The sequence below is a fragment of the Manihot esculenta genome, chromosome 14 (assembly GCF_001659605.2).
Source record: "Manihot esculenta cultivar AM560-2 chromosome 14, M.esculenta_v8, whole genome shotgun sequence".
NCBI classification, from domain to species: domain Eukaryota; kingdom Viridiplantae; phylum Streptophyta; class Magnoliopsida; order Malpighiales; family Euphorbiaceae; genus Manihot; species Manihot esculenta.
Genome location: NC_035174.2, coordinates 16,674,651 through 16,702,239, shown reverse-complemented (window position 1 = coordinate 16,702,239; position 27,589 = coordinate 16,674,651). Strand labels below are relative to the sequence as shown.

Genomic DNA, 27,589 nt, shown 5'->3' with positions numbered 1-27,589 from the left:
AGAAAAACATTTTTTCATTAAACTTGACCATAAAGCCTTAGAATAAACAATCATGTATCAACAACCCATTAAACCCTCAAAACACTTATTAAAAACCTTTCAAAACATATGAAGAGCAGGGGTTCGAACTTACCTCTTGAAGTCACAAAGGTGACAACAACCTGAAGTTGGAGAAGAGGGAAAAATTGAAGCTTCGGAGGTCTCCAAGGTTTAAAACTCCCGATTTGAACTCAAACTTAAAAAGCCACATAGTAAAACATGAATTCTTGAGGGATTTGAAGGAAAACAGCAAAAGGGATCAAAGATGAGCATGAATACACCTCTGCCAGAAAATGGAGAAGGAAACCTCTCACTTTCAGGCTGGTGGCCATTTATAGGTGGCTGAGGGAACCACGTTCGGCGGCCGAACCTTGTGATTCCTCAACCACTCACTTCTCTTCTTTCATTAAAAACGTTTTCAAAAGAAATTTTAAATTCATTTAGAAAAACCTTATTTTACCCTTCTAAAGATTCCAGTTTCGAGATTTTGAATTTCGATGGAGATTCTGTCGAAAAATGGGAATTCCAACGCCAGAGTTTAACTGGCTATTACACCTGAAGACTGGACACAAACATACACTTCTCGACATCATACTTCTGCTTAACAGAGGTCAGTCTAAGAAGGCTAATCTGCTCAGAAAGGGACAGCTGAGGAAGGTCATTGCAGCCCGAGGGCACATCCCTCCAGGAGAGGTCTACCTGCCATGACACCCCGGGGCTTCCTTCAGCTCCACTATGGCAAAACCCTCGGCCCGACCCTTGATGGAGTCCTTATGCCCTGAGAAGATAGACAACCCTTCTCGGAGGGCAAAATAATAGAAGTCCTGGCTAGCCCGGATTAGGCAGAAGAAAGTAGAAAACAAGGTGGTTGTAGGGGAGAAACCCCAACTCAGACTAACAGACTCAAAGGAGCACATGAAGAGGATTGAGTTGGGTGCGAGCATATGGGGAGTTATCCCAAAGTAACAAAAGACCTCAACAAAAAACGAGAAAAAAGGGAAGGTCAAGCCAAACTCACGCTGCTTGACAAAGAAAACTAAGCTAAGATCCCTTTAGGGATCAATCAGACCGGAGGGAGGAGGATCGGAAAGAACAATTCTCTCATTACGAGAGGAGCCCTAATACGGAAGAGGGGGGTATCTGGGTACTCCCGAGAAAAGAAAGCCGCAAGAGAGGAAGTGGTGATATTAGACTCCAGATTCATGACATTGGGAAGCCTGGGACCATCCATTATAGAGCAATAGACGTACCTCAGAAAAAATTTTGCAGGAAAGCGAAAGAGGTGAAGCGCACAGAGAGTAGAAGGAGAAGAAGAGTCTGGAGAAGATTTGGGATTTTTGAATTTGAAAGGAGTAAAGGCAGGGAAAAGATGTTTTTGACAAGAGCAGTTCTCGAGCCACGCAGTCTTAAATGAAGTCTAAGGATTTACCCCTCACCACTCATGTAATAACTGATGAGGAGGTAAAGGGACAATTGATGACCGTCAGACTTTCTCTACCTTGGACAAGGCCGGGCCCAAAAGAATAATGCTGGCCCAAAGTCCATGAAGTCTCCCTTTAGCTGACCAGTCCAACATCTCAAGTCTTGATCCAGATACGCGGGGCAGGCCGGATCGATTGAGTCTAGGTCCAGTGGGAAGTAATCCAGTCCGATGATGTGACGTGAAGTAGAGTAGCTGGCCCAGTCACTTCACAGCCCTGCTCACATGTGCGCCGGAGGGAATTAAATGGCCGCCTGGCGTGGAAATGGGTTTTGACACATCCGTACGTATGGACTTGAGTGATAGAGACAGGTGGTACTATAGCAGAGAAGTGGTTAGACGTCACTAGTAGACAAAAGGAAAAGGGATAAAAGGGGAGAAACATCTTGCTCTCCATCTAAGCTTACACCACCATTGTAAACTGTATTTTCTAGATTTCAGAACATCAATATTCATCAGGAAATGGAAGCCTAAAAAGCGGAAACCAACTCTTACCACAAGCACCATAGCAGGTAGAAAACCAAAAGCTCAAATCTTTATCAACAAAGAAAACTCAATACATATTAAAACTACAATTCCATACAAAAGAAGCCCATGACAACCATTACACTGCAGACTACACTCATCTATACACTTGTTTATTACATGGTATGGTGATACTAATACCATTTCAGGCCAAACAGGAACCTCCTAAGGTCGAATTGCTTTCTCTTTTTCAGTCAATCAGAGATCTCAATGGCCTTGACAGTTGATATCTTGCTTGATCTCCTCTTTAGGCACAGTAATTTTCAAGACTCCATTTTCCATGCTCGCCTTAATATGATCAACTTTCGCATTCTCTGGCAGCCTGAAGCTTCTCATGAATTTCCCACTTGATCTCTCAACTCTATTCCCCTGCTCGTTATTCTCTTCCTTCTCTTTGCTTCTCTCTCCACTTATCTGCAAAACCCTGCCTTCTTCTACCTTCACTTTCACTTCCTCTCTCTTTAGCCCTGGAAGATCAGCAAGGAAAACGTGAGCCTCCGGGGTCTCCTTCCAGTCTATGCGTGTGTTGGCAAACAATGAAGTTTCGTTTCCGAACTCAGGGCGAGGAATTGAGAGAGAAGTGCTTGGGAATGGGAAGTCACTGGAGGGATCCCAGATGTCGAGAGAGAAAGGGTCGAAGTCGTTGGTTCTCCGGCGACCGAAGAAGCTGCTTGGAATCAGAGACATGTTTTTTTAGTGTTTTTTTGCTTAGGTCTCCGATTTGAAGGGAGAAAGGAAGGAGGTATTTATTGGGTGTGGTTTCTTAACTGTGTTGAGTTCTTGTTCATGAAGAAGGAAACCTGAAATCTTTTTTGAATGGGAAGACATTGGAGAAAGGCAGTAACGTGTAGGATGTGTCTGCATGCTCAATATGAACACATGCCCCATGGACTACACTGGTGGAAAACTTTTGTGTAATATAATTGAATAAATGCTAGAGTAAATAAGAAATTTCTAGGATTTTTTTCCAAAGATAATTTCGAGAATAAAAAGGCAGGTGAGTGTGATTGATATTTCTCTATTTTTAGTAGTGGATTGAAACACTTTATTATTATTATTGTTATCATTATCGAAGCACATGAAAAATATGTGCATGACATAAGTTAAAGCTTATAAATATTTTTATTATATGAATAAATAAACTCTAATAATATAATATAAACGTTTTTAATATTCTGTACAAATAAATTAGTCTTTATTTGAATTACAGAGTGATTATTTCTAATATAATAATTAATTTTTATGTTACAAAAAAGTTATATTAAAAAAATTCTCATAATTAATTTAGGATAATGATAAAAAATTTAAAATTATTCATATTTTAATAAATATATTCCAAATTACTAAAATTTATTAATATATTTTAAACTAACTACTTAAATTTATTTATACTTTATATTTAAATTTAACAGTTATATTTAATAAAAATATTATTTTATTATTCTGATCGGCATTAAAAATTAATATTTTAATATAATTATAATTATTAAAAAATTTTAAATTTTTTAAATTTCAATAATTATACCTTAAACTTATTTTTTAATAAATATATTCAAAATAAATATATCCAAAATCAATTTTTCAATTTGATTTAATTTTTAATTTTAATTCAATTTATTTATAATTTTAAATAACATATTTTAAAAAATTCAAATTTTTTTACATCCACAAGTGATAACATTAACTCTAATAAATTAAGATGTATAATTCTAGAAAATTAGTTATATTTATTATATTTATTCTAATGAGTTTAATAAATTTAAAATGATTAAATTCATTAAATAAAATATAAATTTTAGTTATAAATTAAATTAAATTTAATTATTTTTAATTAATTAGACTGATAATTAATTTTTAAGTTAAAATGGATACAATAAATATAATTTATTTTTCAAATTGCAACAATTGAGATTTTTAATTTATTAATAATATTATTATCACACTATTTATAATCAAAAACTACATAAAACGTAGTTGTATTTGTCCGTAAAAAAAAATAAAGAATAAATTATCAGCTCATCTAAAATTATAAGTAAATTTAATAAAAATTAAAAATTAAATAAATAAAAAAATTGATTACAAATATATTTATTAAAACAAAGTTGAAGATATAATAATAAATTTGACGATAAAATATGAATAAATTTAGGTGAAGGTATATATGTTAATTAATTTTTATAATTTTTTTTTTTACAATAGGGGGTTGGGGTAGTCGAACCTCAGACCTCTCAGGTCTATCAGGATGCACTTTCCACCAGATTAACCCTCGGAGTGCAATTAATTTTTATAATTTAAAATATATATATCCACTTCAAGGCATATTTTCCTTTTTTCTTAAATTATTTTACAATATTATTAATTATAATAGTATTAATTACACGGTAAAGATTTAGGATTTATTAATTTTTGACTTTCTATGATTTTATATTTATCATTAAAATAAAAATATAGTTACAATATTCAGTTAGTAATATTTTAGATGGTCAGTATAAAGAATTAATAATTTACTTTAATAATTATTTTTTTATAATTTAATCAATAAATTTTATTATTTTTTTAATTTTTATAGTTTATAATTATAAACTTTTTATATGGTGGATTATTATGATACGTGTAAAATTAATATAAATATATTTTTTAAATGAGAATTAGAGATTAAAAAAGAAATTTAAAATCTTTTAAATTTATTTAGATATATTTATTATTAAATTAAATTTATGCGCGCACAATAGGAATATTTATTTTTAACAGTTGAAAAAAAAGCTAATAATACTAAAATTTTAGAACTTGTGCGCTCTTATGTTTTAATTTAAAATTTTTAATTTTAGCACAGCATACTAAAAATATAAAATTTAAAGAAATTTTATTAAAATAAAAAAATTAGAAAAAATGTGATTCCGTTTAAGTCACAGTCGATATGACATTTTTTATTATTTTCCAGTAAGTCTCCTGTGACACATCAACAACATAGAAAAAAAATTAAAACTTTTGAATTTTCATGAATTTTTTTAGTTTTTCTATTGATTCAGTTTAATCTCGATTTTGAAGTTTTAAAATTTATATTTCCGATTTGATTAATTTAGTGAAAAAAATCGAACGAACCCAAAGCCTTCGACAATAAACCTTATCATCTTAAGAAAAAATTATAAAATAAAATAATTATATCTAGTAAAATATTTACATGATAAAATAAATAAATAGAATCAAGACATTTGTGTAAAAGTAATTATATTTAAAAAAACTTATTAATTAATAGAGTTTGAGGTTTAGTAGATATATTATTAAATAAATAATAATAAAATTAATAATGATATTTTATTATAATTAATGTTTTTTTATGTTTCAATAAATAATTAATAAAAAAAATTATAATTTTAGATTTTAAATAAAACATTTACTTTAAATTAAAAATTTATAATAACAAATGAAAATAAATATTATTATATTTATAAAAAATAATGAATTTTTATGTACTTTCTAATAAAAAATAAAAAAATAAAGTAAACTAATAATTTAATTTAACTAATAAAATAAATTATTAGTAATATTAATTATTTAAATAATTTAAATTAACTAATAAAATAAATTATTAATAATATTAATTATTTAAATAATTTCTTACTTTTTCATGTATGAATTAATTAGTTGATTTTATGTTAATGTAATTTGATAAAGCACATTATATAATATATATGGTAAGTAGAAATTTATTATTATGAAATAATTAGTTTAAATGGTTAAAAAAGTTGAGTATGCGATAATTGTGTGTTCTTAATTCGAAAGCAACATTCAAACTGTTGAGTTTACCGATCTGATCAAAATCAGACCCATTGGATCTCCAATCTAATTCCCTCCCATTTAGTGAAACTAATTAATTAGTTCTTATAATTTTTAAAATCAATTAAAATGTCTCTTATAATTTTGAAATACATCCATTTAGTCTTATTAAGAATTACTAACAGAATCTGTTAATTTTAAATGAAAAGTACAAATTTTAATTTACTCCTTAGTTGAAAGAGTGATGCAAATCCCTAATTCTAGACCAATTTCTGTTTATAGGTTCTTGCTCTCTAAAAAAATTCAAGAAAATTTTGACCCTTTTTGAATTAAAATCTTCAGTCATCTCCTTCATCAATTCACCTTTCAATCAGAAAACTCATTCATGCTTTCTCTTCTTCTTCTCCACCGGTTCTCCTCTTTTAGACTCCCAGAAAACCAAAACCATAAAGAAGGAGAAATTAAGAGTTATTAATTATATCCCTTCTTTAACAGTTGCATCTCGTCCTGGGGTGTTTTTGGCTTTATGGGAGAAAGAGTTATCGTGGGTGAGGTTAACAGTTGATCATCTTGCTCAAAAGGCATAGCTTGGAGTGGGCAGGAATATTATTATTTTATTATTATTATTATTATTATTATTATTTTTGCCTGAGATAAAAGTTAATTTTATTAAAAAGAGGTTTAAAGCCCAATACATGGAAGATCCGTAAAGTACAACCCCAAATTAATCAGCGTCAGAAAAATCAACTAGCCCACAAACAAATGGAAACCATAGCCGGTAGAAAACAACCCAAATTGCCGACCCGTAATTAGCAACACTTGCGCTGCATCTAACAAGGAAGATGCTGAAGCTTTCGTAGAAGCTCACCAGCGAAGGAAACAGAGGAGAAAGACTGATCAAAGAAGCATTGATCCGTGAGGAATAGCGTCAAGCCTGAAGGATTCCCATCAACTGAAACTCCAGACGGGTTGGAACTCTCAAATAGCAACAAAAGAGCTTAATAGCAGGATGGCTAGAAGGATAGTAAATAGTCTGGTCTGTTGGTGCTGATAAAGATAATAGGGAAACAAAAACAAAAGAGAGGAAGTGGATCTCTAAGAGAGAAAGTGGATATCTGTTTTATTCTATCAAATAAAAGAAAACAAAACCTTTTATAGGTATTACAAAGTAAACTGAACATAATTAAATGATCTAAAAAATCTGCAACTAATCTGCAGCAGATATGATTTTATTTGCCACTACTAACAATAACATAATATCAGGAATTAAATCAGAAACTAAACACTTATGATTTTATAATCACATCTTAACATGCCCTCTTGATTCAAAATCACTAATATCCAATTGTTGACCAAAATAAGTATGTTTTGGCTGAGACAATGACTTAGTGAATAAGTTTGCAACTTGATCATTAGTACCACAAAATTTCAACTCTATTTCTCCATTTGCAACCAACCTTCGAATAAAATGGTGCCAAATCTCAATATGCTTTGTTCTGCTGTGGAAAGCTGGGTTTTTTGTCATTGCTATTGTACCTTTGTTATCACAATAAATTTTAGTTGTTGCCACTTGCTCTTGATCCAAGTCAGCCAAAACTCGCCTAAGCCACACAGCTTGATATGCTATAGAAGTTGCAGCAATATATTCTGCTTCTGAAGATGACAAAGCTACAGTATCCTGCTTCTTTGAGCTCTATGAGATGGCACCTGAACCAAGACTGAAAGTATAACCTGATGTACTCTTTCTATCATCTAAAGAACATGCCCAATCACTATCAGTATAGCCAAATAATTTGAAATTTGATATGGTGGTATACCAAATTCCAAAATTAACAGTTCCAGCAACATATCACAATACCTTTTTTGCTGCTCCAAGATGATACTTTGTTGGACTGTGCATGAACCTGGATACGACACTAACAGAAAAGGCGATATCAGGTCGTGTATGAGACAAATAGTTCAGTCCACCAACCATCCTCCGAAAATAAGTTACATCAGCCTTCTCTGTCCCATCTTCAGCTTGTAATTTTTCATTCAAATTCATTGGAGTTACAGCCACATTGCATTTTGCCATGCTAAATTTCTTAAGCAAATCATTTGTATATTTTTGTTGTCCAATAAATATCTCATCTGCATATTGTTTCACCTCAAGCCCAAGAAAATATTGTAATAACCCCAAATCTGTCATCTCAAAATTTGTCATCATAGAAGACTTAAAATCAGTAATAAGACAATTATTGGATCCAAAATAAATCATGTCATCAACATAAACACAACAACCAGACATCCAGCTTTGCCTTCTCTTTTCAAGTATAAAGTGGGCTCATTTTCACTTTTAACAAAATCATTTTCACAAAAATAGCTATCAATTTTACTATACCAGGCTCGCGGTGCTTGCTTAAGCCTGTAGAGAGCTTTTCTCAATCTGAAAACTTTATCCTTATGACCTTTTTCAACAAAGCCCTCAGGTTGAGGAACATAAACTTCTTCCTCTAAATCTCCGTTCAAGAAGGCAGACTTCACATCAAATTGAAAGACAGGAAGGGATAATTGAGCAGCTAAAGCAAGCAATAATCTTACACTTTCAAGGCGAGCGACGGGTGAGAATGTTTCTTGACGCGGAACCCTATGGCACAAGCCTCAAACCCACACGCACAAGCAGATATGGAATCCAAAGATCTGATAAACCTACCTCCTATGGCACCCCAAACTTAGAGAAGCTGAAACACCAATGATCGAAGGATTTAGATGAGAATCTGACAAACGCCACAACAAATAGTTGATAAGTAAGCCAAGATTCCTGGTGCAATTGATGAAAGCAAATCCTCACTCTCACTCAAAGCAATACACGCCAAAGGCATGAGAAGAATTCTGAAATTTTGATTAAAAGCTACCTCTTACAATTGTTTCTTATCCTTATATAGTAAGGAGAAAAAGAAATAAAACCCTAAGACACTCTTCTTGGGCCTGACTTAAACACATAAGACCCAAGCCCAATCACACACTAAAATAACATATAAGTATTAAAATATAAGCCCACAACATGGCCCAACACTCTAAAACTTAAAAGATAAAATATGGCCAGAATACAAGCCCAAACAAAACTAAAATAAAACAAGTGTTTAAATAATAAAACTAGCAAGCCCATCATAACAAAGTTGAATCTTCACAAAAGCCTTACTTGATCTTCACTTTAGGCTTTCCTTTATGTAGTTTTAGCCCATAGGTTTGATTAGGCTCCCTCAGCCTATGATTGCAAATGTTGCACCAAATCTGTCCCATATGAGTTAAAGCACGCCCTAAGTATATATGGATTATATGAATATGATTTTGAACTACTCTTGGGTCCATTGGAATGATATAAGTTTGCTCCACACTATTGTTAGAAATTTGTCCTATTGGATCCGTATCATTTCTTCATAGTCGATACTTCGTTGTTGGGCATATCCCTTTGCTACAAGTCGTGCTTTATGCTTTTGCACACTCCCATCAGCATGATACTTGGTTCTGAAAATCCATTTGAGACCAAGAACATTCTTTCCTTTCGGTAAATCAACCAACTCCCAAGTTTGATTTTTCTGAATTGAAGCCATTTCTTCTTTCATAGCAATTTTCCATTCTTCCATTGTTGCTGCCTCCTTATAGAAAATTGGATCTAAAACATTCAAAGCAAAAGAAAAAGTTTCATATATTTCTTTTAATGATTGGATCTTTCTCGGAGAAGTTTCAGATGATGAAGAACTTGTGCTGATTGGACTGGAAGATTTTGTGCTGGCTTGACTTAATGAGTTGCTACTTGCTGAATTTGATGATGAAAAATCAGCAACATCATTTGATGGTGAAGAATCAGCAACAACATTTGATGGTGAAGAATTAGTAGGTTCACAAAAATCAGCAGCTTCATTCTCTATCACTGGAGCTTGGTCTGACTTCATAAATTTTGTCCAATCCCATCTTGCATCTTGATTAAAAATCACATTTCTGCTAACAATAATTTTGCCACTTAAAGGGTTATATAGCCTATATGCTTTAGATTGAGTGCAATAGCCAACAAAAATGCATTTTTTAGATTTTTCATCAAGTTTGTGGTGAGAATTAACTAAAGCATATGCTATACAACCAAAAATTCTTAAATGACTTACACGTGGTTTTCTACCTCTCCATGCTTCATATGGTGTTTCATTCATGACAGCCCTTGTTGGAGAAATATTCAAAAGATACACTGCAGTTGCGACAGCTTCAGCCCAGAAAGAATTCGGAAGGCCTTTGACTTTGAGTAAGCTTCTGGCCATCTCCATAACAGTTCGATTCTTCCGCTCGACAATACCATTCTGCTCTGGTGTGTATGGTGCAGTAAGCTCCCTGTGAATGCCATTTTCTTCACAAAAAACATTAAACTCAATAGAATTAAATTCACCACCTCTGTCAGTCCGGAGACATTTGATACTACTATCATGTTGATTTTCTACCACTCTTTTAAATTTCTTGAAAGTGACAAGGGCTTCAGATTTACACTTCAAGAAATAAACCCAGTTCATACGGCTATAGTCATCAATCAGCAAAAAGAAATACCAACTACCACCAAAAGATTCAGTTTGCATGGGTCCACATAAATCCGCATGTATCAATTCAAGACAACCATTAGCTCTCCATGACTTTCCTACGGGAAATGACTTCTTACTTTGTTTACCCAAAACACATCCCTCACAAAAATCAATAGATCCAATATTGGGTAATCCATTAACCATATTTTGTTGACTCAACAACTTCAACCCTATTTCATGCAAATATCCATAACGTAAATGCCATAAAGTAGATTCAGCAATTTTATTGACAGCAAGAGCACCATTTTCAATGGAAGCATCCAATGGAAACATTTTGTTTTGAGCCATTGGAACATTAACAATGGTAAGACCCGTTTTCTTGTCCATAATGCTACATAAGTTATCATCAAATACGATTTTATATCCACTAGTCATCAATTGCCCAATACTTAATAGATTATAAGCCAGACTAGGAGCATATTGCACATCATTTAAGAGTTTGGTTTTGCCGTGACAGGTATTGATGGCAGAGGTGGTGAATTTAATTCTATTGAGTTCAATGTTTTTTGAGAAGAAAATGGCATTCACAGGGAGCTTACTACACCATACACACCAGAGCAGAATGGTATTGTCGAGCGGAACAATCGAACTGTTCTGGAGATGGCCAGAAGCTTACTCAAAGTCAAAGGCCTTCCGAATTCTTTCTGGGCTGAAGCTGTCGCAACTGCAGTGTATCTTTTGAATATTTCTCCAACAAGGGCTGTCATGAATGAAACACCATATGAAGCATGGAGAGGTAGAAAACCACGTGTAGGTCATTTAAGAATTTTTGGTTGTATAGCTTATGCTTTAGTTAATTCTCACCACAAACTTGATGAAAAATCTAAAAAATGCATTTTTGTTGGCTATTGCACTAAATCTAAAGCATATAGGCTATATAACCCTTTAAGTGGCAAAATTATTGTTAGCAGAAATGTGGTTTTTAATGAAGATGCAAGATGGGATTGGACAAAATTTATGAAGTCAGACCAAGCTCCAGTGATAGAGAATGAAGCTGTTGATTTTTGTGAACCTACTGATTCTTCACCATCAAATGATGTTGCTGATTCTTCACCATCAAATGATGTTGCTGATTTTTCATCATCAAATTCAGTACATAGCAACTCATTAAGTCCAGCCAGCACAAAATCTTCCAGTCCAATCAGCACAAGTTCTTCATCATCTGAAACTTCTTCGAGAAAGATCTGATCCTTAAAAGAAATATATGAAACTTGTTCTTTTGCTTTGAATGTTTCAGATCCAATTTTCTATAAGGAGGCAGCAACAATGGAAGAATGGAAAATTGCTATGAATGAAGAAATGGCTTCAATTCAGAAAAATCAAACTTAGGAGTTGGTTGATTTACTGAAAGGAAAGAATGTTATTGGTCTCAAATGGATTTTCAGAACCAAGTATCATGCTGATGGGAGTGTGCAAAAGCATAAAGCACGACTTGTAGCAAAGGGATATGCCCAACATCGAGGTATCGACTATGAAGAAACATTCTCACCAGTCGCTCGCCTTGAAACTGTAAGATTATTGCTTGCTTTAGCTGCTCAATTATCCATTCCTGTCTTTCAATTTGATGTGAAGTCTGCCTTCTTGAACGGAGATTTAGAGGAAGAAGTTTATGTTTCTCAACCTGAGGGCTTTGTTGAAAAAGGTCATAAGGATAAAGTTTTCAGATTGAGAAAAGCTCTCTACGGGCTTAAGCAAGCACTGCGAGCCTAGTATAGTAAAATTGATAGCTATTTTTGTGAAAATAATTTTATTAAAAGTGAAAATGAGCCCACTTTATACTTGAAAAGAGAAGGCAAAGCTGGATTTCTGGTTGTGTGTGTTTATATTGATGACATGATTTATTTTGGGTCCAATAATTGTCTTATTACTGATTTTAATAAAGTCTTCTATGATGAGAAATTTTGAGATGACAGATTTGGGATTATTACAATATTTTCTTGGGCTTGAGGTGAAACGATATGCAGATGGGATATTTGTTGGACAACAAAAATATACAAATGATTTGCTTAAGAAATTTAGCATGGCAAAATGCAATGTGACTGCAACTCCAATGAATTTCAATGAAAAATTACAAGCTGAAGATGGGACAGAGAAGGCTGATGTAACTTATTTTCGGAGGATGGTTGGTGGACTGAACTATTTGTCTCATACACGACCTGATATCGCCTTTTCTGTTAGTGTCTTATCCAGGTTCATACATAGTCCAACAAAGCATCATCTTGGAGCAGCAAAAAGGGTATTGCGATATGTTGCTGGAACCGTTAATTTTGGAATTTGGTATATCACCGTATCAAATTTCAAATTATTTGGCTACACTGATAGTGATTAGGCAGGTTCTTTAGATGATAGAAATAGTACATCAAGTTATACTTTCAGTCTTGGTTCAGGTGCCATCTCATGGAGCTCAAAGAAGCAAGATACTATCGCTTTGTCATCTTTAGAAGCAGAATATATTGCTACAACTTCTGCAGCATGTCAAGCTGTGTGGCTTAGGCGAGTTTTGGCTGACTTGGATCAAGAGCAAGTGGCAACAACTAAAATTTATTGTGATAACAAAGGTACAATAGCAATGACAAAAAATCCAGCTTTCCACAGCAGAACAAAGCACATTGAGATTTGGCACCATTTTATTCGAAGGTTGGTTGCAAATGGAGAAATAGAGCTGGAATTTTGTGGTACTAATGATCAAGTTGCAGACTTATTCACTAAGTCATTGTCTCAGCCAAAACATACTTATTTTGGTCAACAATTGGGTATCAGTGATTTTGAATCAAGAGGGCATGTTAAGATGTGATTACAAAATCATAAGTGTTTAGTTTCTAATTTAATTCCTGATATTATGTTATTGTTAGTAGTGGAAAATAAAATCATATCTGCTGCAGATTAGTTGCAGATTTTTTAGGCCATTTAGTTATGTTCAGTTTACTTTGTAATGCCTATAAAAGGCTTTGTTTTCTTTTCTTTGATAGAATAAAATAGAGATCCACTTTCTCTCTTAGAGATTCACTTCCTCTCTTTTGTTTCTGTTTCCCTATTATATTTATCAGCACCAACTTGTCATCACCTAGCCGAACTGTTGATTTCTCTTTCTCATCAAGCTCTTTAAACAATTGCTTTGTACCTGACATGTGATTAGAACACCCACTATTCAAGAACCAAACAGCATTAGCATGGATAGCAATTTTATCAATAGCATGAGCCATAAATAGCATACTCTCTTCTGGTTCCTCTTCTTCTTCAGCAACATTGGCATGCTTTCCTTCATTCTTTTGCTTTTCTTCATCCCTTTTCTTGGCCAAACAATCAGCTTCTCTATGGCTTGGTCTATCACAATACCAGCATTTGATTACATAACTTTCATACTGTCGCTGTTCTCCAGAACGACCTCCTCTTCCACGGCAGCTACTGCCGCGATCCCGACCATGATAACCAGCACGATAACCACTGTGAGAGGATTCTCCTTTCACTTGAAATGCCTTTTCTTCAATTCTCACTAATGATTTATTTATCCCTCCTTCATGAGCTTGTAAAGAACCCAATAAATCATCAAAAGAATAAGAAGATAAGTCTTTAGACTCTTTTATTGCAGCAACCACATTATCAAATTTAGGAGTCAGACTCCTCAACAATTTTAAAACCACAGTCTCATCAGTAATTTTTTCACCATATGCTTTCATTTGAGAGACAATTTTAGAAGCTCTTGATAAATATGCATGAACAGACTCAAAATCACTCATTTGAAGCGTTTCAAATGATGGACGAAGAGATTGAAGTTTCACAGTGATTACCTCTGAGCAACCTTGAAATTCAGTTTTTAGAATCTGCCATGCTTCCTTAGAAGTTTTCGCTGCTGAAATACCCGAAAAAATCTCTTCTGATACAGCTTGTTGGAGGAAGAACAGAGCTTTTGCATCTCTCTTTCTATTGTCTTTTAGCTTTTTCTCATCATCTGAGTCGTCGTACCCGGTCTCAACTAGCTCCCACAATTCCTGCGAAATAAACATGGTTCGCATTTTTATGGCCCAAAATTCATAATTATTTCAGTTGAAGAAAGGAATTAAAGGTTGGGTGGAAGTAGCAGTGCCATTTACCGCCATTTGAAAGGTTTGCGTGAACCACTCTTATCTTTTTTTTTTCTCTCTCTCCACTTTACCCAAATAGTGGCTCGGATACCAAAATATGTTGGTGCTTATAAAGATAATACGGAAACAGAAACAAAAGAGAGGAAGTGGATCTCTAAGAGAGAAAGTGGATCTCTGTTTTATTCTATCAAAGAAAAGAAAACAAAGGCTTTCATAGGCATTACAAAGTAAACTGAACATAACTAAATGGCCTAAAAAATCTGCAACTAATCTGCAGCAGATATGATTTTATTTGCCACTACTAACAATAACATAATATCAGGAATTAAATCAGAAACTAAACACTTATGATTTTGTAATCACATCTTAACATGGTCGACCCTCTGAAAAACATGAATATGAGGCACAATAAATAATCGTCAGAGGATCTTCAACAAGTTTGTATCAGATAAATACATTGAAGGTGCTAGGCTAAACTAGGGAGGAAGGAGGCAGAGCTCTAGCCATCTCATTCTCCTCTAGGTGTTTGAAGGACAGGGAGCAGTAGATCGACTCCGTGGGTGTCTTCGAGAGTACCATTCTTTCACTGAAAAGCATAAATTACAGGTTGAAGCTTCCACTTGTTAATCGTATCCTGCATGCAAAAACTAAGACACAAAGCAACAAACAGCACACAAACATAGATCAAAAGAAGGTTAGAGCATAGTATGGGAAGCAAAACAGTAGATCGAAAAATCCCTCTCGTTCTAAGCATCAGATCTACGAAAAAAAAAAAAGAAAGAAAAAAACATACTATTTACAACTCACCCAGAAGTGAGGAGGGAACTCACGATCCAAGTGGGGAAAGAGAAACCTTCCCCTGCCTAGCGGGAAAAACAAAAGCCACAAATTAGCAAAAGAAGAAACCTAGTTCAATGAGAGAGAGATGCGCATTTCATTTAACGTGAACATGTATATGTACACAGTTAGCTGCAACTGCTCAACTAATATTACCAATCAGCAAGTGCCAGCACATCTTCTTAACAGTTGTATTAACAAACTTTTCTCGTCTATTATTTATTTATTTCTCTATAACTTACATATGCTACAACCCCCCAAGATTGAGATGGGTCAAGGTTGGCCTATCCCTTCTTGAACAAGAACGGATGAAATAAAGGAAAATTGACAAGTTTTAACAAATCCATCTTGCACCTTTTGTCGAACAATATGACAATCTATTTTTATATACTTTATTCTTTCGTGGAAGACAAGATTTTCTGAGAGCAATTTTTCAAATCATGCAAAAAATAAAATTTATTTTTAAAATCATGTAGGATTCGAAAATATTTTCGGATTCTGTATGTCAACGAACTGGGTTTGGCAGTATGATTGCCGAACCCAGTAGTTCGCCACCAATGGTGGCGAACTTCATGATGTTCGCCACTCATGGTGGCGAACATTCTTGTTCGGCACCATGGGTGCCGAACAAGCGGAAAGCGTGCCACGTGAGCAGAGCAATCTGCTCGCGTGGCATGTTCGGCACCAATGGTGCCGAACATGCAGAATTCAATGCTTCGTCAGAGATTCCTGACGAAGCATTGACCACGAAAAGGGTTCGGCACTATCAGTGCCGAACCCTTTTCTGTGCATGCAGAGCCACGCGGCTTTGCATGCACAGTCGTGGACAGAGGAGCCAAAGTCTCAGCTCTTCTTCTTTTCTTTCCCGTCTCAGCTCTTCTTCTTCTCTTTCCCCCTTCAAAATTTTTTATCCTCCTTCTCCTCTGCGCAGCCTTCTCTTCTCTCTCTCCATCGCCGGAAGCCTTCATCTCCAGCAAATCTTCATCTCCAGCAAATCTTCCTCTCCACCACAAGCGATCTCTTTCCACCAGGTTTTTATTTAAACTTTTTTTTTAAATATGTATATATAATTTTCTCACTTAATATATAAAAAAAAACAAAAAATAAAATATGAAATTATAATTAAAAAAATAGAAGTTGTTATATAATTATTAGAAATTATTATTAGAAAAAGCAAAAAATAAAAGCCAAAAATATTATTAATATAAGTTGTTATATAAATATTAGAAATTTAAAAAAAAGTGAAATTTAATAAATTAAATAGTTAATTTTTTCAATGAGTTAATATTTTAGTTATAATAATTTTTGTTATAAATATAATAAATTAATTTTATATTTAAGTTATTATAAATTTTGTTGAATATATAATAAAATTAAAGATTTTTAAAATAAATAATAATTAATAAAATTAAAAGAAATAATTTTTTATAAATATAATAATTTTATTATTAAAAATTTTTCATCCGTAATAATGTTTTATTATTTTATTTTTATAATATAATAATAAATAAATTATATAGTATTAAATTTATGTAATGTTTAAGTTTTTTAAATATTTTTTAATAAATAATAAAATGTAATATTTTTTAAATTAATAATAATTAAGAAATAAAAAGAAATAATTTTTTTATAAATGTTATAGTATTATTTTTGAAAATATTTCATCTGTAATAATGTTTTATTATTTTAAAATTATTATTTATTTTATTTTTATATCATAATAATAAATAAATTATATAATAGTAATTTTATTATATGTTTCAGTTAATGTAAATATTTTTGAAAATCAAATAAAATTTAATATTTTTTTAAAAAGTATTATTTAAAAGAAAAAAATATGAAATTTTTTTAAGAATATATATATATATTTTTTAAATTATGTAATCCGATTGATTTTTTTTATTGTTTAAATATAACTTTATTTTTTGTATTATAATATTATGTAAATTGATTAGAAATAATTTTAATTTTTGTTTAAGTTATTTTAAATAATTGTTAATATGTAATGAAATTTAATTTTGCTAAATGAATATAATTAAAAATATAATAAAATTTAATAATTTTTTAATTGTAAATATTAAAAAAATATTATGTATTGTTCTATTTTTAAATTTGTAATGTACTGTTAAATTTAGACTTAGTTATGAATGAAATTTTGTTGTGATTTTAGGATGAAATATTGGTGTGATAGAATATTTGTTGAGATTTTTAATATAATATTTGTTGTGATTTTTGGATAGAATATTTTTGAAGTAGTTGTATTTTTTGTGATTTTATGGTATAATATGTGTAGAATATGTATGTTATTGTAGTGTTAAATTATATACATTTATTTAGTGAATAAATGATGTTTGAATATTGTTAGTGATTTTGAATATTGTTTAGTTGGTGAATGTGTATTAGTATAATATTTTATTGTGATGTGAATTTGTATAATTAGATATGGAAGAAAGGCGCAATCATCGTGACAGACGTGATTATATTTTACCTGGTCCCAATGATCCATCGTTGCTATATGGACAAGCCGAACATAGGTCTGAGGCTATATGGCAACAAAATATAGAAAGTGGGGCAATAGGTTGTAGAAGAACGGGTACAGTTTTACATTTGGGTGAAATACCAGATCAAATAATACCTCACCTACGACGGTCGGGTTTTTATGGTGTAATCCGGTTAGGTTTTTTTGCATTAGATTGGCATTTAATTACAGCTCTTGTTGAGAGGTGGCGACCAGAGACGCATACATTTATGTTTCCTGAAGGAGAAATGACTATAACCCTTCAGGATGTAGGGCTAATAACCGGGTTGCCTATCGATGGTGCAGCCGTTACAGGCCGATCACGCCACCATTGGCCTTCAGTTTGTGAGGCGTTATTAGGTGTCGTTTTACCTAATAATGCCATTAGAGGGTGTTATCTGAAACTAAGCTGGCTTGCTGAGAAATTTAGTCAACTTCCCGATGATGCTGATGAGGAAGTTGTTCATAGGTTTGCAAGAGCATACATTATGAGAGTGATTGGATCCATATTTGGTGATACATCTGCTTCGCGGGTGAACTTAATATTTCTACCTTTGTTAGCCGATCTTGAGGACGCTGGTAATTATAGCTGGGGTGGGGCATGTCTGGCATGGTTGTATAGACAGTTATGTAAGGCGACAAATCCTGAAGTTATGCAAATGTCTGGTCCCTTATTTATAGTTCAGATATGGGCATGGGACCGGATCACAGCAGTATCGCCGGCACTGTCAGACAGAGCACCACATCATGATGCTCCACTAGGCAGCAGGTATGTGATATTATGTAATCGTTAATTTTTTTTAAATATTTAATATTAAATATTTAAATAAATATTTGCTAATATAATTGGTTGTGCAGGTGAAGTAATGCCAGACATGTTACGGAGGTAGTCACCCACGTACTCGTGGAGCTGCGATATCAGCTTGATAGATTATTATCCGAGCAAGTACGAATATTAATAAATGAACTAATATTCTGAACCTACATTAATTATTGAATAACAATTGAATGTTCACTGCAGGTAATTTGGGAGCCGTACACTGATGCCCTGATTCAGTCACTACCCGAATATTGTCGCCAAGGACGGGACATTTGGAGGGCTGTTGTCCCACTTATATGCTTCCATATTGTAGAGTGGCATCAGCCGGATCGTGTCATGCGACAGTTTGGGATGCAGCAGCATATTCCTGCTGAACCTCATCAGTCTACTGCACTACACGATGTGGATTTGTGGAAAAGCGACACGAACTGGGCAGAAGTCCACTCTTATTGGATTACGCGCTGGAACACCCGGGATAGAAGAATAGTCATTGGCCCGCCAGCAACAGAGCCACTCTATTTCCATTCAGAGTATATGGAGTGGTACCGTAGGGTGTCCAGGTGCTGGATTTCGGTGAAAGGAGCGGCAATGGGAACCGGGGTAAAAAATTATTGATTTTGATTTGTCATTTTCAACATTAATAACTGCATATTCTAAAATATGTAATTTCTTCTATGTTGTGCAGGAGGATGGTCTGGAGCACATGTATGCTATTGCTACAAACCCGACCACAGGGAGTATGACAGCTATGTGTGACCTCATACAGTCTGTTTCATTCTGTATGATGGAAGAGAGGCGGCAAACACAACTACCAGCTCCACATCGAGCACCTGCTGCACCGCCCAGCATGGATGACCCAGATGACCCGCCTATTCCCGATTCTGTGGCATGTGGTAGTCGGGGTAGGGCTGGTGGACATGGTAGGGGCCGAAGAAGAGGTCACACCCAAGCTGAACAAGGTGATAGGGATGTGAATCCAGTGCCTCCCCCTATGGAGTATCATCGGTCGCAAGCATTCCACAAAGATCCACCCAGTTCATCTAACGTGCCCAGCTCATCTCAGGTGCCTTCCATGTTTAATCCCTCACAGAGTCAGTTCAATATTTGGACGCCTGGACCGCACACAATGCCTTCCTTTAATCCCGGTGCTTATGGTGTCCCGTACACGCCAATGGGATCAGTGTTTCCAGCATTTGCGCCCGAGCCTATGCATGAGCCGTCGTCTTCGAGACAGTTTCATATGTCAGGCGGAAGTACACATAATATTTTTTCGGGATATAACGCTGGATTAGGATATGGCCCGAGTGGTGTCGGTCAGTTTGGACATTCAGATCCTTCTGCTGCTGTCGTGCAAGATCCAGACGTAAACGCACCGGCACATGAAGAACTTGATCCTGAACAGTTATTGGCACCGGGACCATGGCGAGGTCGCTTACGGGCTCCACATGAGAGGAGACATCGAGGCTGTGGTACTGGTGGTCATCACTGACTGTGAGTTGAATATGTATAAAAAAAAATAATTTTAGTTAAATTATTTTCATTACGATTAGTTTAATTTCTTGTTGTGTTATTAGTTAAATTATTTCTTTTGATTTAATTATGTGTAATCTGAAAATGCTGAATTAAATATTTGCTTGTTGATGAATGGGGTAACATTTTGAATGTAACATAATTGTATAAATTTATGTAATTATTGTGTTGAGATTGTGTTGTATAAAATACTGTGTTGAGATTGTGTTGTATAAAATATTGTGTTGAGATTGTGTTGATGTAAGAATAAGTGTATGAAATAAGGTTGAAGTTTATAGAAGTGTGTTATTTCTATTCACAGGTGGAAATAAACCCATATTTAAGGGGAAACTCTGCCGGATTTTTGGTAGAAAAAGAAAAAGGGAATTGAATTACATTTAATTATTCAAAATTTAATTTAATTATTTAAAATCATATGCTACTCAGTATTCACAATCTTACTACTATTTAATTAATTATAAAATATGAAAGATTTTGCTAAAAAATTAATAAATATAAAAATAATTCTGCATATTTATATATTTAACTGAATTCTTTGCAATATCTATCTACTCGGTGCCCCACCCATACATGTTTTCTTATTGTGCCCCACCCTGCCACATATTGAGCAATGGACTCTCGAGGTTTCATTTATTTTGTTTGACCTCCAGTCCATCTCATTACGTATTCGAGAAGATCTCGGACGTCCCTTCTTTCTGATTCTAGAAATGTCAGGCACATGAGGAAGTCCATCTGTTGGAGGCCAATAGTCAGGGTGTCCAAGAGGATGGAATGTGTACGCGTAACATTGTATGGTACGATCCAATTTATAATACTCAAATATAAACTGTTCGTAGTCAATTGAATGGGACATGCATGCTGCAATTGCATGTGAACATGGTATCCTCATCTCCTGAAATTTGCCATAGGTACATGTTTGATCCATTAGTTTGACCACTTGTTTTTGTCTACCATTTGCTGTAATTATTTCACAAACCATGGTCTGACTGTTGAACCGTCTAACTCTATGTCCATTGACCTTAATGGCATTAGCACGCAGAGTTTCACTGCAAGACTGAGTGAAAACATAGCCCTTACTTTGTTGCTCCAAAAAAGTTGTCATCCGCGTATCAAAATAATGAACACACTGGAAAAATATTTTTTCCACCATTGCCGTTATAGGCAACGCTCTAAATCCTTTCATCATGCCATTCAGGGATTCAGCCATGTTTATTGTCATCACGCCATACCTCTGTCCACCATCGTGTGATCTTGTCCACTTCTCTAAATTCATCTTAATTGCCCAATTGTATGATTCAGGGTGCACCTCCCGAATATTGTCCATTGCTTCGTAAAACTTTCTTTTCTGATTTTCATTTGCTGATATAAAGGACAAGTTCATAAAAGTAAAATTAACATAAGTAAGATGTGACATTAAATTTTTAAAATTATGCATACTTCGTATTGAAACATGAAACATACCTGCCTTGCGCAACGCTTCCTTTATTGCTGCATTTTTGAATGTCTTATTATAATTACTCAAAACATGTCTGATGCAGTAACAATGATGACCAGCTGGAGGTTGCCACCAATCTTTCTGCATCGCCTTCAAAATTCCAGCATGTCGATCAGAAATTACACACAAATCTTCTCGGTTGGTTACAAAGATCCTTAAGCAATCCATAAACCATGACCAATTGTCCCCATCCTCCTTATCCACAATGGCAAAAGCTAATGGAAATAGTTGATTATTTCCATCAAGTGCAGTTGCACACAGTATACACCCGGTGTATTTTCCGTATAAGAATGTCCCATCGATTGAGATAACAGGTCGGCAATGTTTAAATCCCTCAATCGATTGCTTAAAAGCCCAAAACATACGGTCAAATACACGACACATCGGATTTAATCGCTCATTTATCCAATGTGGATTATCTTCAATCATGTATACTGTTTCTGTGTTAAAATGATGAAGAGCAGTCATGAATCTATGCAAACGACTGTATGATTCATCCCAACCCCCATAAAGCCTTGCAATTGCCTTCTGCTTAGCTTTCTATGTTTTCTGATAAGATCCATATTTATCCCGCACTTCAGCTTGTAGGCCAGCAATTTTTATATCGGGCTGCTGTTCAATTAATGCAAAGATAAATGAACAAATAAAATTTTCATCCAATTGGCTATGGTTTTTTGTCACCTGAGGATTCGTACATGTGTGTGGTCCACTGTATCTCGTAATCTTCCATACATCCTCTCCTTCTTTCTTGGATGCTCGAAGTCTCCATGCACACCCACTGTCTTTGTCTTTACACTTTATAGAATAAGTCTTCTCTCTTGTTTCATGATAACAAAATTGATGATGATGTCTCAGATGATATTCTTTTGCAGCCGCAGCCACTGCATCTCTCGAAGAAAATATCATCCCAACTGAAAACTCTTTAGAAGGATCCCAAAAGGAACGACCTTCTGGCCTATTATAAGGATCCACCCTCAGCAAATCGAAGTCTATTTCTGCGTATGGGGGAGGATGAACAACAGGCACAATAGGATTAGAAAATTGTGTGTTGTAATATCGAGACTCACTCTCACGATCCTCCTGACCATTGTCATCATCATCATCCTCAGTAGACATCCATGAATCATCGTCATCGTCATCTTCGTCCTCATCCTCGTTCTCATTCTGTACTGTATCAGATAAATTAATTGATGGCCCTGCAAGACTATCAGATAAACCATAATCATCAACTACATTTTGTTCTTCACATGGTTCATCATTTGATTCCACAGCAGTTCCAGATGGACCAATATCAGTATCGTCATTTGTAGTATCAACATAACGAAGTATCTTAACATATATTTCAATACCAGGTATACCACCAATTAGATATAAGTAATTAAACGTACTAGATATATCATCTTCACCCCATATCTCCATACATTCAAATTTCAAGGATCCATCAACAATTATAGGCTTTCTAAAACTAATTGTCTCTATAAATTCATTATTCCCGGATATTCCATTTGCATGAGCAATTTTACCAACAAGTTGATTAAAACTTATCTGTTTACCCATTGGAATAATCTTTGAAAAACCTCCTTCATAATCGTAACCATTACAACTATTTATAATATTACCATCCCAATGAATATTAGCATATGCAGGAACCGCCATTTCTCTGATAAAAAAAAATAAAATAATTAATCATTTTACCACCATTTACTATATATATAAAAAAAATAAAAATTTAGAATATAAAATATTTAAAACTTACCTGCGTTTCTTCTTTTGTAGTCGAATCGATAAGAGTAGAAATAAAATTTTTGTGAAATTTATAGAGGGAAAGAAATAATTTATAAAACGTAATTTATTGAGATATAATGCAGATTTTAAATAATTTATAAAGTAATGAATGGGGTAATTTATAGAGAGATTGAAAATAAAAGTGATCAGAAATGAAAAATGAGAGTGATTGGAAATGGAAAATGAGAGTGATTGGAATGGATGGCGTAATTTATAGAGACATCGAAAATATAAGTGATCGGAAATGAAAAATGAGAGTGATTGGAAATGGAATGATTTATAGAGCTTTGGGGGAGAAATTTATAGGCGGGGAGTTCGGCACTAACCTTGCCGAAGTAGGGTCACGGACTGTAAAATCACGTGCATGCACCAGCGTGCATGCATGCCGTACATGCAAGCATGCTGGTACATGCATGCCTCTCTGCTTGCATGCAGGGCCACGTACGGCCCTGCATGCACTAGTAAGCTCTTCTGCCGAAGAGCTTTCTTCTTGAATAAAAAATAGAACGCTTTATTAAAATAATTTTAAAATTAAAAATAAAACGCTTTATTAAAATAATTTTAAAATAAAAAATAAAACATATTAAATATTTTCAAATATTAAAATATTATATTTTTAAATAACCATTAAATTTTATTATCTCGTAATTTATATTTATTTTAACAATTTTAAATTTTATTATTAACAGTCAAATAAATTTTATTTTCGTAGAATATTTAAATTTAGAAATATTTTAATTTTAAATATATAAATTTATTAAATAATAGATTAGATAATTTATATTTAAAAATTATAATAATAATATTAATATATTTTAATTAATATTAATATATAATTTTAATTTATTATAATATTTTATTAATTTTTATAAATTTTTTAAATATATATTTATTTTATATATTTTATTTTCAGGCTACAGAAATTTGTTCGGCAGTAGTTCTGCCAAACAAATTCCTATGCCCCATAGTTAAAAAATTCTTTTATCATTTTGTTTTGTTTTATATTTTATTTTCATTTAAAATATATGATAGTTAAAAAATATATAATTTTAAATATAAAAAAATTAATATTAATATTTTTTAATTTATATCAATAAATAAATTTTAATTTATTAAAATATTTTATTAATTTAATTTTTTACATTTATATTTGTTTTAGATATTTTATTTTCATGCTACAAGAATTTGTTCGGCAGTCATACTGCCGAACAAATTCATGTCCACGCCTGCATGCACCTACACTGGGGTGCATGCATGCAGGGCTTGCACGGCCAATGCAGGTGCATGCATACAGGGCCTGCAGGGCCGTGCAAGCCATCTTTACTCAGCTAAAGAAAAGTGCCGAACACTTTCTTCAGTCAAAGTCTCGTCAGAGATTCCTGACGAAGTCTTGATCCTCGTGCGTGTTCGGCATCTTGGGTGCCGAACATGCCACGCCTGCAGCCACGGTGGCACGAATGAGGCTTGTTCGGCGCACTCATGGTGCCGAACTTTCCCTTCTTCGACAACATAGGTGCCGAACAAGTATGTTCGCCAGTATGACTGGCGAACACTCTAAATTGACACACAGAATCCGAAAATATTTTCGGATCTTGCATGTTTTTAAAAATATTTTTTATATTATACATTATTTGAAAAATTGCTCATTTTCTGAAATATGGACAGCTACCTTGTTATCGCAGTGTAAAGGAACATGAAGGAGCAAGGGGATATGCAGATCTTGGAGTAAGTAAGAGATCCATTGGAGCTCACACACAATTGATGCCATGCTTCTGTATTCTACTTCAGCTGAGGATCTGTTGATGGAAGTCTTTTTTTATTTATTTCCAGGAGATGAGAGCTGGACCAAGGAAGATACAGTACCTTGTCAAGGATCTTCAAGTCATAGGGCAATTAGCCAATATGCTTCAGAATAGGCTCGTAGAATACAATTGTTTTGATAAGGAAAGAATAAGCCTTTGGCAAGAGCTCCTTTGAGATATTTGAGAAGATGAATGGCTGCATCCCAATGTGGAACTCGAGGCTGTTGGAGGAATTGACTGAGAACTTGAACAACATGGATGATATCTAGTTGGGTTAAGTTCAAATACAGTAGTCTGCCTACCAACCTTCTGTATTTCTCAGGATCATTGAAAATAGGACCAGTTTCATCATCTAGCTTTAGGTTCTTGATCATGGGATAAGGTGATAGGCTTCTCAGCTAACTTTCCTGTGTCGTTGAGAATGTCCGGAGTGTATTTTCTCTAGTTGAAGAATAGTCCCTTGGCAGATCTTGCCAATTCTACTCCAAGGAAGTATCTAGCTGGTCCCATGTCCTTGATGGTGAAGGCATCATGAAGGAAGCATTTAACTGTGTTGATGCAAGCTTCACTTTGTCCAGAAATCAGCAAATCATCTACATAGACAAGTAACTTGATGAAAGTATTATGTTCTGCTTTGGTAAAAAGACAAGTATCATTAAAAGATTGTTTGAATCCAAGAAGAAGAAGCTTGGAGGTCAGCTCTTTATTCCATTGCCGGCCAGCTTGTTTTCGGCTACATAGAGACTTGGCAAACTTGCAAACTTGTCCAGGTCTTGCTTTTTCATAACCCTCGGGGGATGCATGTACAAGTCTTCATCAATGGTGCCATGTAAGTAAGCATTATTAACATCAATTTGATGTATGGGCCAAGCTTTTGTTGCAGCTAAAGCAAGAAAAAATCTAATAGTGACTGTATTAGCCACTGGTGAAAAGCTTTATGTGAAATCCAGGCCTAGCACTTAGTTATACCCTTTTGCCACTAGCTTGACTTTGAGTCTGTCAATACTGTTATCTGCATTGAACTTTACCCTATAAACCCATTTTGATCCGATAGCCCTCTTTCACTTTGGAAGAGTTGTAAGATGCCATGTACCATTTGATTCCAAAGCATCAATCTCCTTTTTCATAACCTCAACCCACTTGGGATCTTGTTTTGCTTGTTGAATAGAGTAAGGCTGATGGACTTTTGAAACATTTGCCACAAAAGAAAGATAGGTAGGTGCACAAGAAATATTATGCATAACCAAGTCCATATCTGGGGCAGAAGACGAGGGACTGGCAGGAGTGGTTGCCTATGGAGGACTGTGAGTACCATTGGATTCATGATTTTAAATAACGGCCGTTATGTATCGGATCTTGGAGGCCGTTATCCGTTATCCCGTTATATAACGGCTTTTCCTGATTTGCAGGCCTAATGGCCATTATCGATCATTACGTAACGGTAACGACCATTACCAATAATTAAAATTCTTTTATATCTTTAATCTTTTGCTCCCTATTCTCATTTTCATTAGTTTCTACACTTTTCAGCAGCTTCAAAAACTATATTTTTTAAGTTTTAATTTCTCTTCCCTTTCTCTTTCAAATTTCAATCTCACCTGCATATTTCTCATATAAACTTAGATCAATTATAAACTACTCTATTTTTAAGCTTATTTCTTCTAAAAAGTTAGTTAAATTTTATCTATTTTAGTTTTTAATTATTTTTTCCTTTCTTTTGTGGATTAAAATGTTAGTTTTGAGTTAAAATTGTATTTTGAGCTATTAATTTACTCGATTTATAAAGATTATGTTGATTTTTCTTATTTTAAACTATATGATATTTAACTTAAATTAAATAATCTATATTTTATATATTTATATTTATTATGTATTTGTATACATTGTTCTAAATTAAATCTAATTAATATCATTTTATTTATAAACTTTGCAAATTTTTTAAAAAAATTTGTTGTAGCTCCATGTCGTTACCGTTATGTTACGGCCGTTATAGGTCTATTTCCGTTACCTGCAACCATGACAGCAACGTAAGCAATCGTGACCGCGATTTAAAACCATGATTAGATTGGATAGAAGCAACAAAATCATTGAGCCAGGTTGGCTTGGTTGTTTGCCTGGTGCTTCTTCTGAGTTAAGGCTGGTTAGGGATAGTGACTACGTCATGTGAGTTGTTTGGTGCTTGGGGATTTTGTGTTTGATCAGGTGGTAGGTCATCTGTTAGAGGTTCCACTGGATTAATCTCAGTTTTGTAATTGTAGATTCAGAGTAAGGTATAGGTACTGGTGTAGGATGGCA

General features: G+C 34.0%; 2 protein-coding genes and 1 pseudogene across 2 annotated transcripts; all 3 read right to left on the bottom strand.

Moving 5' to 3' along the window:
• Positions 1-2,032: 2,032 nt before the first annotated feature.
• LOC110631083 lies at positions 2,033-2,848 on the bottom strand (annotated as a pseudogene).
• Positions 2,849-20,756: 17,908 nt separating this feature from the next.
• LOC110600536 lies at positions 20,757-22,175 on the bottom strand. Its single transcript, XM_021737395.1, has 2 exons — positions 21,674-22,175; positions 20,757-21,571 (listed from the first exon to the last, which is right to left on the bottom strand). Exons 1-2 carry the CDS (start codon positions 22,173-22,175, stop codon positions 20,757-20,759), a joined length of 1,317 nt encoding a protein of 438 aa, XP_021593087.1.
• A 72-nt stretch (positions 22,176-22,247) lies between these two features.
• On the bottom strand, positions 22,248-23,363 carry LOC110600537. Its single transcript, XM_021737396.1, has one exon. The coding sequence runs from the start codon at positions 23,361-23,363 to the stop codon at positions 22,248-22,250; it is 1,116 nt and encodes a 371-aa protein (XP_021593088.1).
• Between the last annotated feature and the right edge of the window lie 4,226 nt (positions 23,364-27,589).

Coding starts and splice junctions, on each gene's coding strand:
- LOC110600536 (XM_021737395.1), bottom strand. CDS start 22,175: ATGACTGCTCTTCATCATTTTAACACAGAAACAGTATACATGATTGAA. Junction 21,572..21,673: donor GGAAGCGTTGCGCAAGGCAG/GTATGTTTCATG, acceptor CCTTTATATCAG/CAAATGAAAATCAGAAAAGA.
- LOC110600537 (XM_021737396.1), bottom strand. CDS start 23,363: ATGGCGGTTCCTGCATATGCTAATATTCATTGGGATGGTAATATTATA.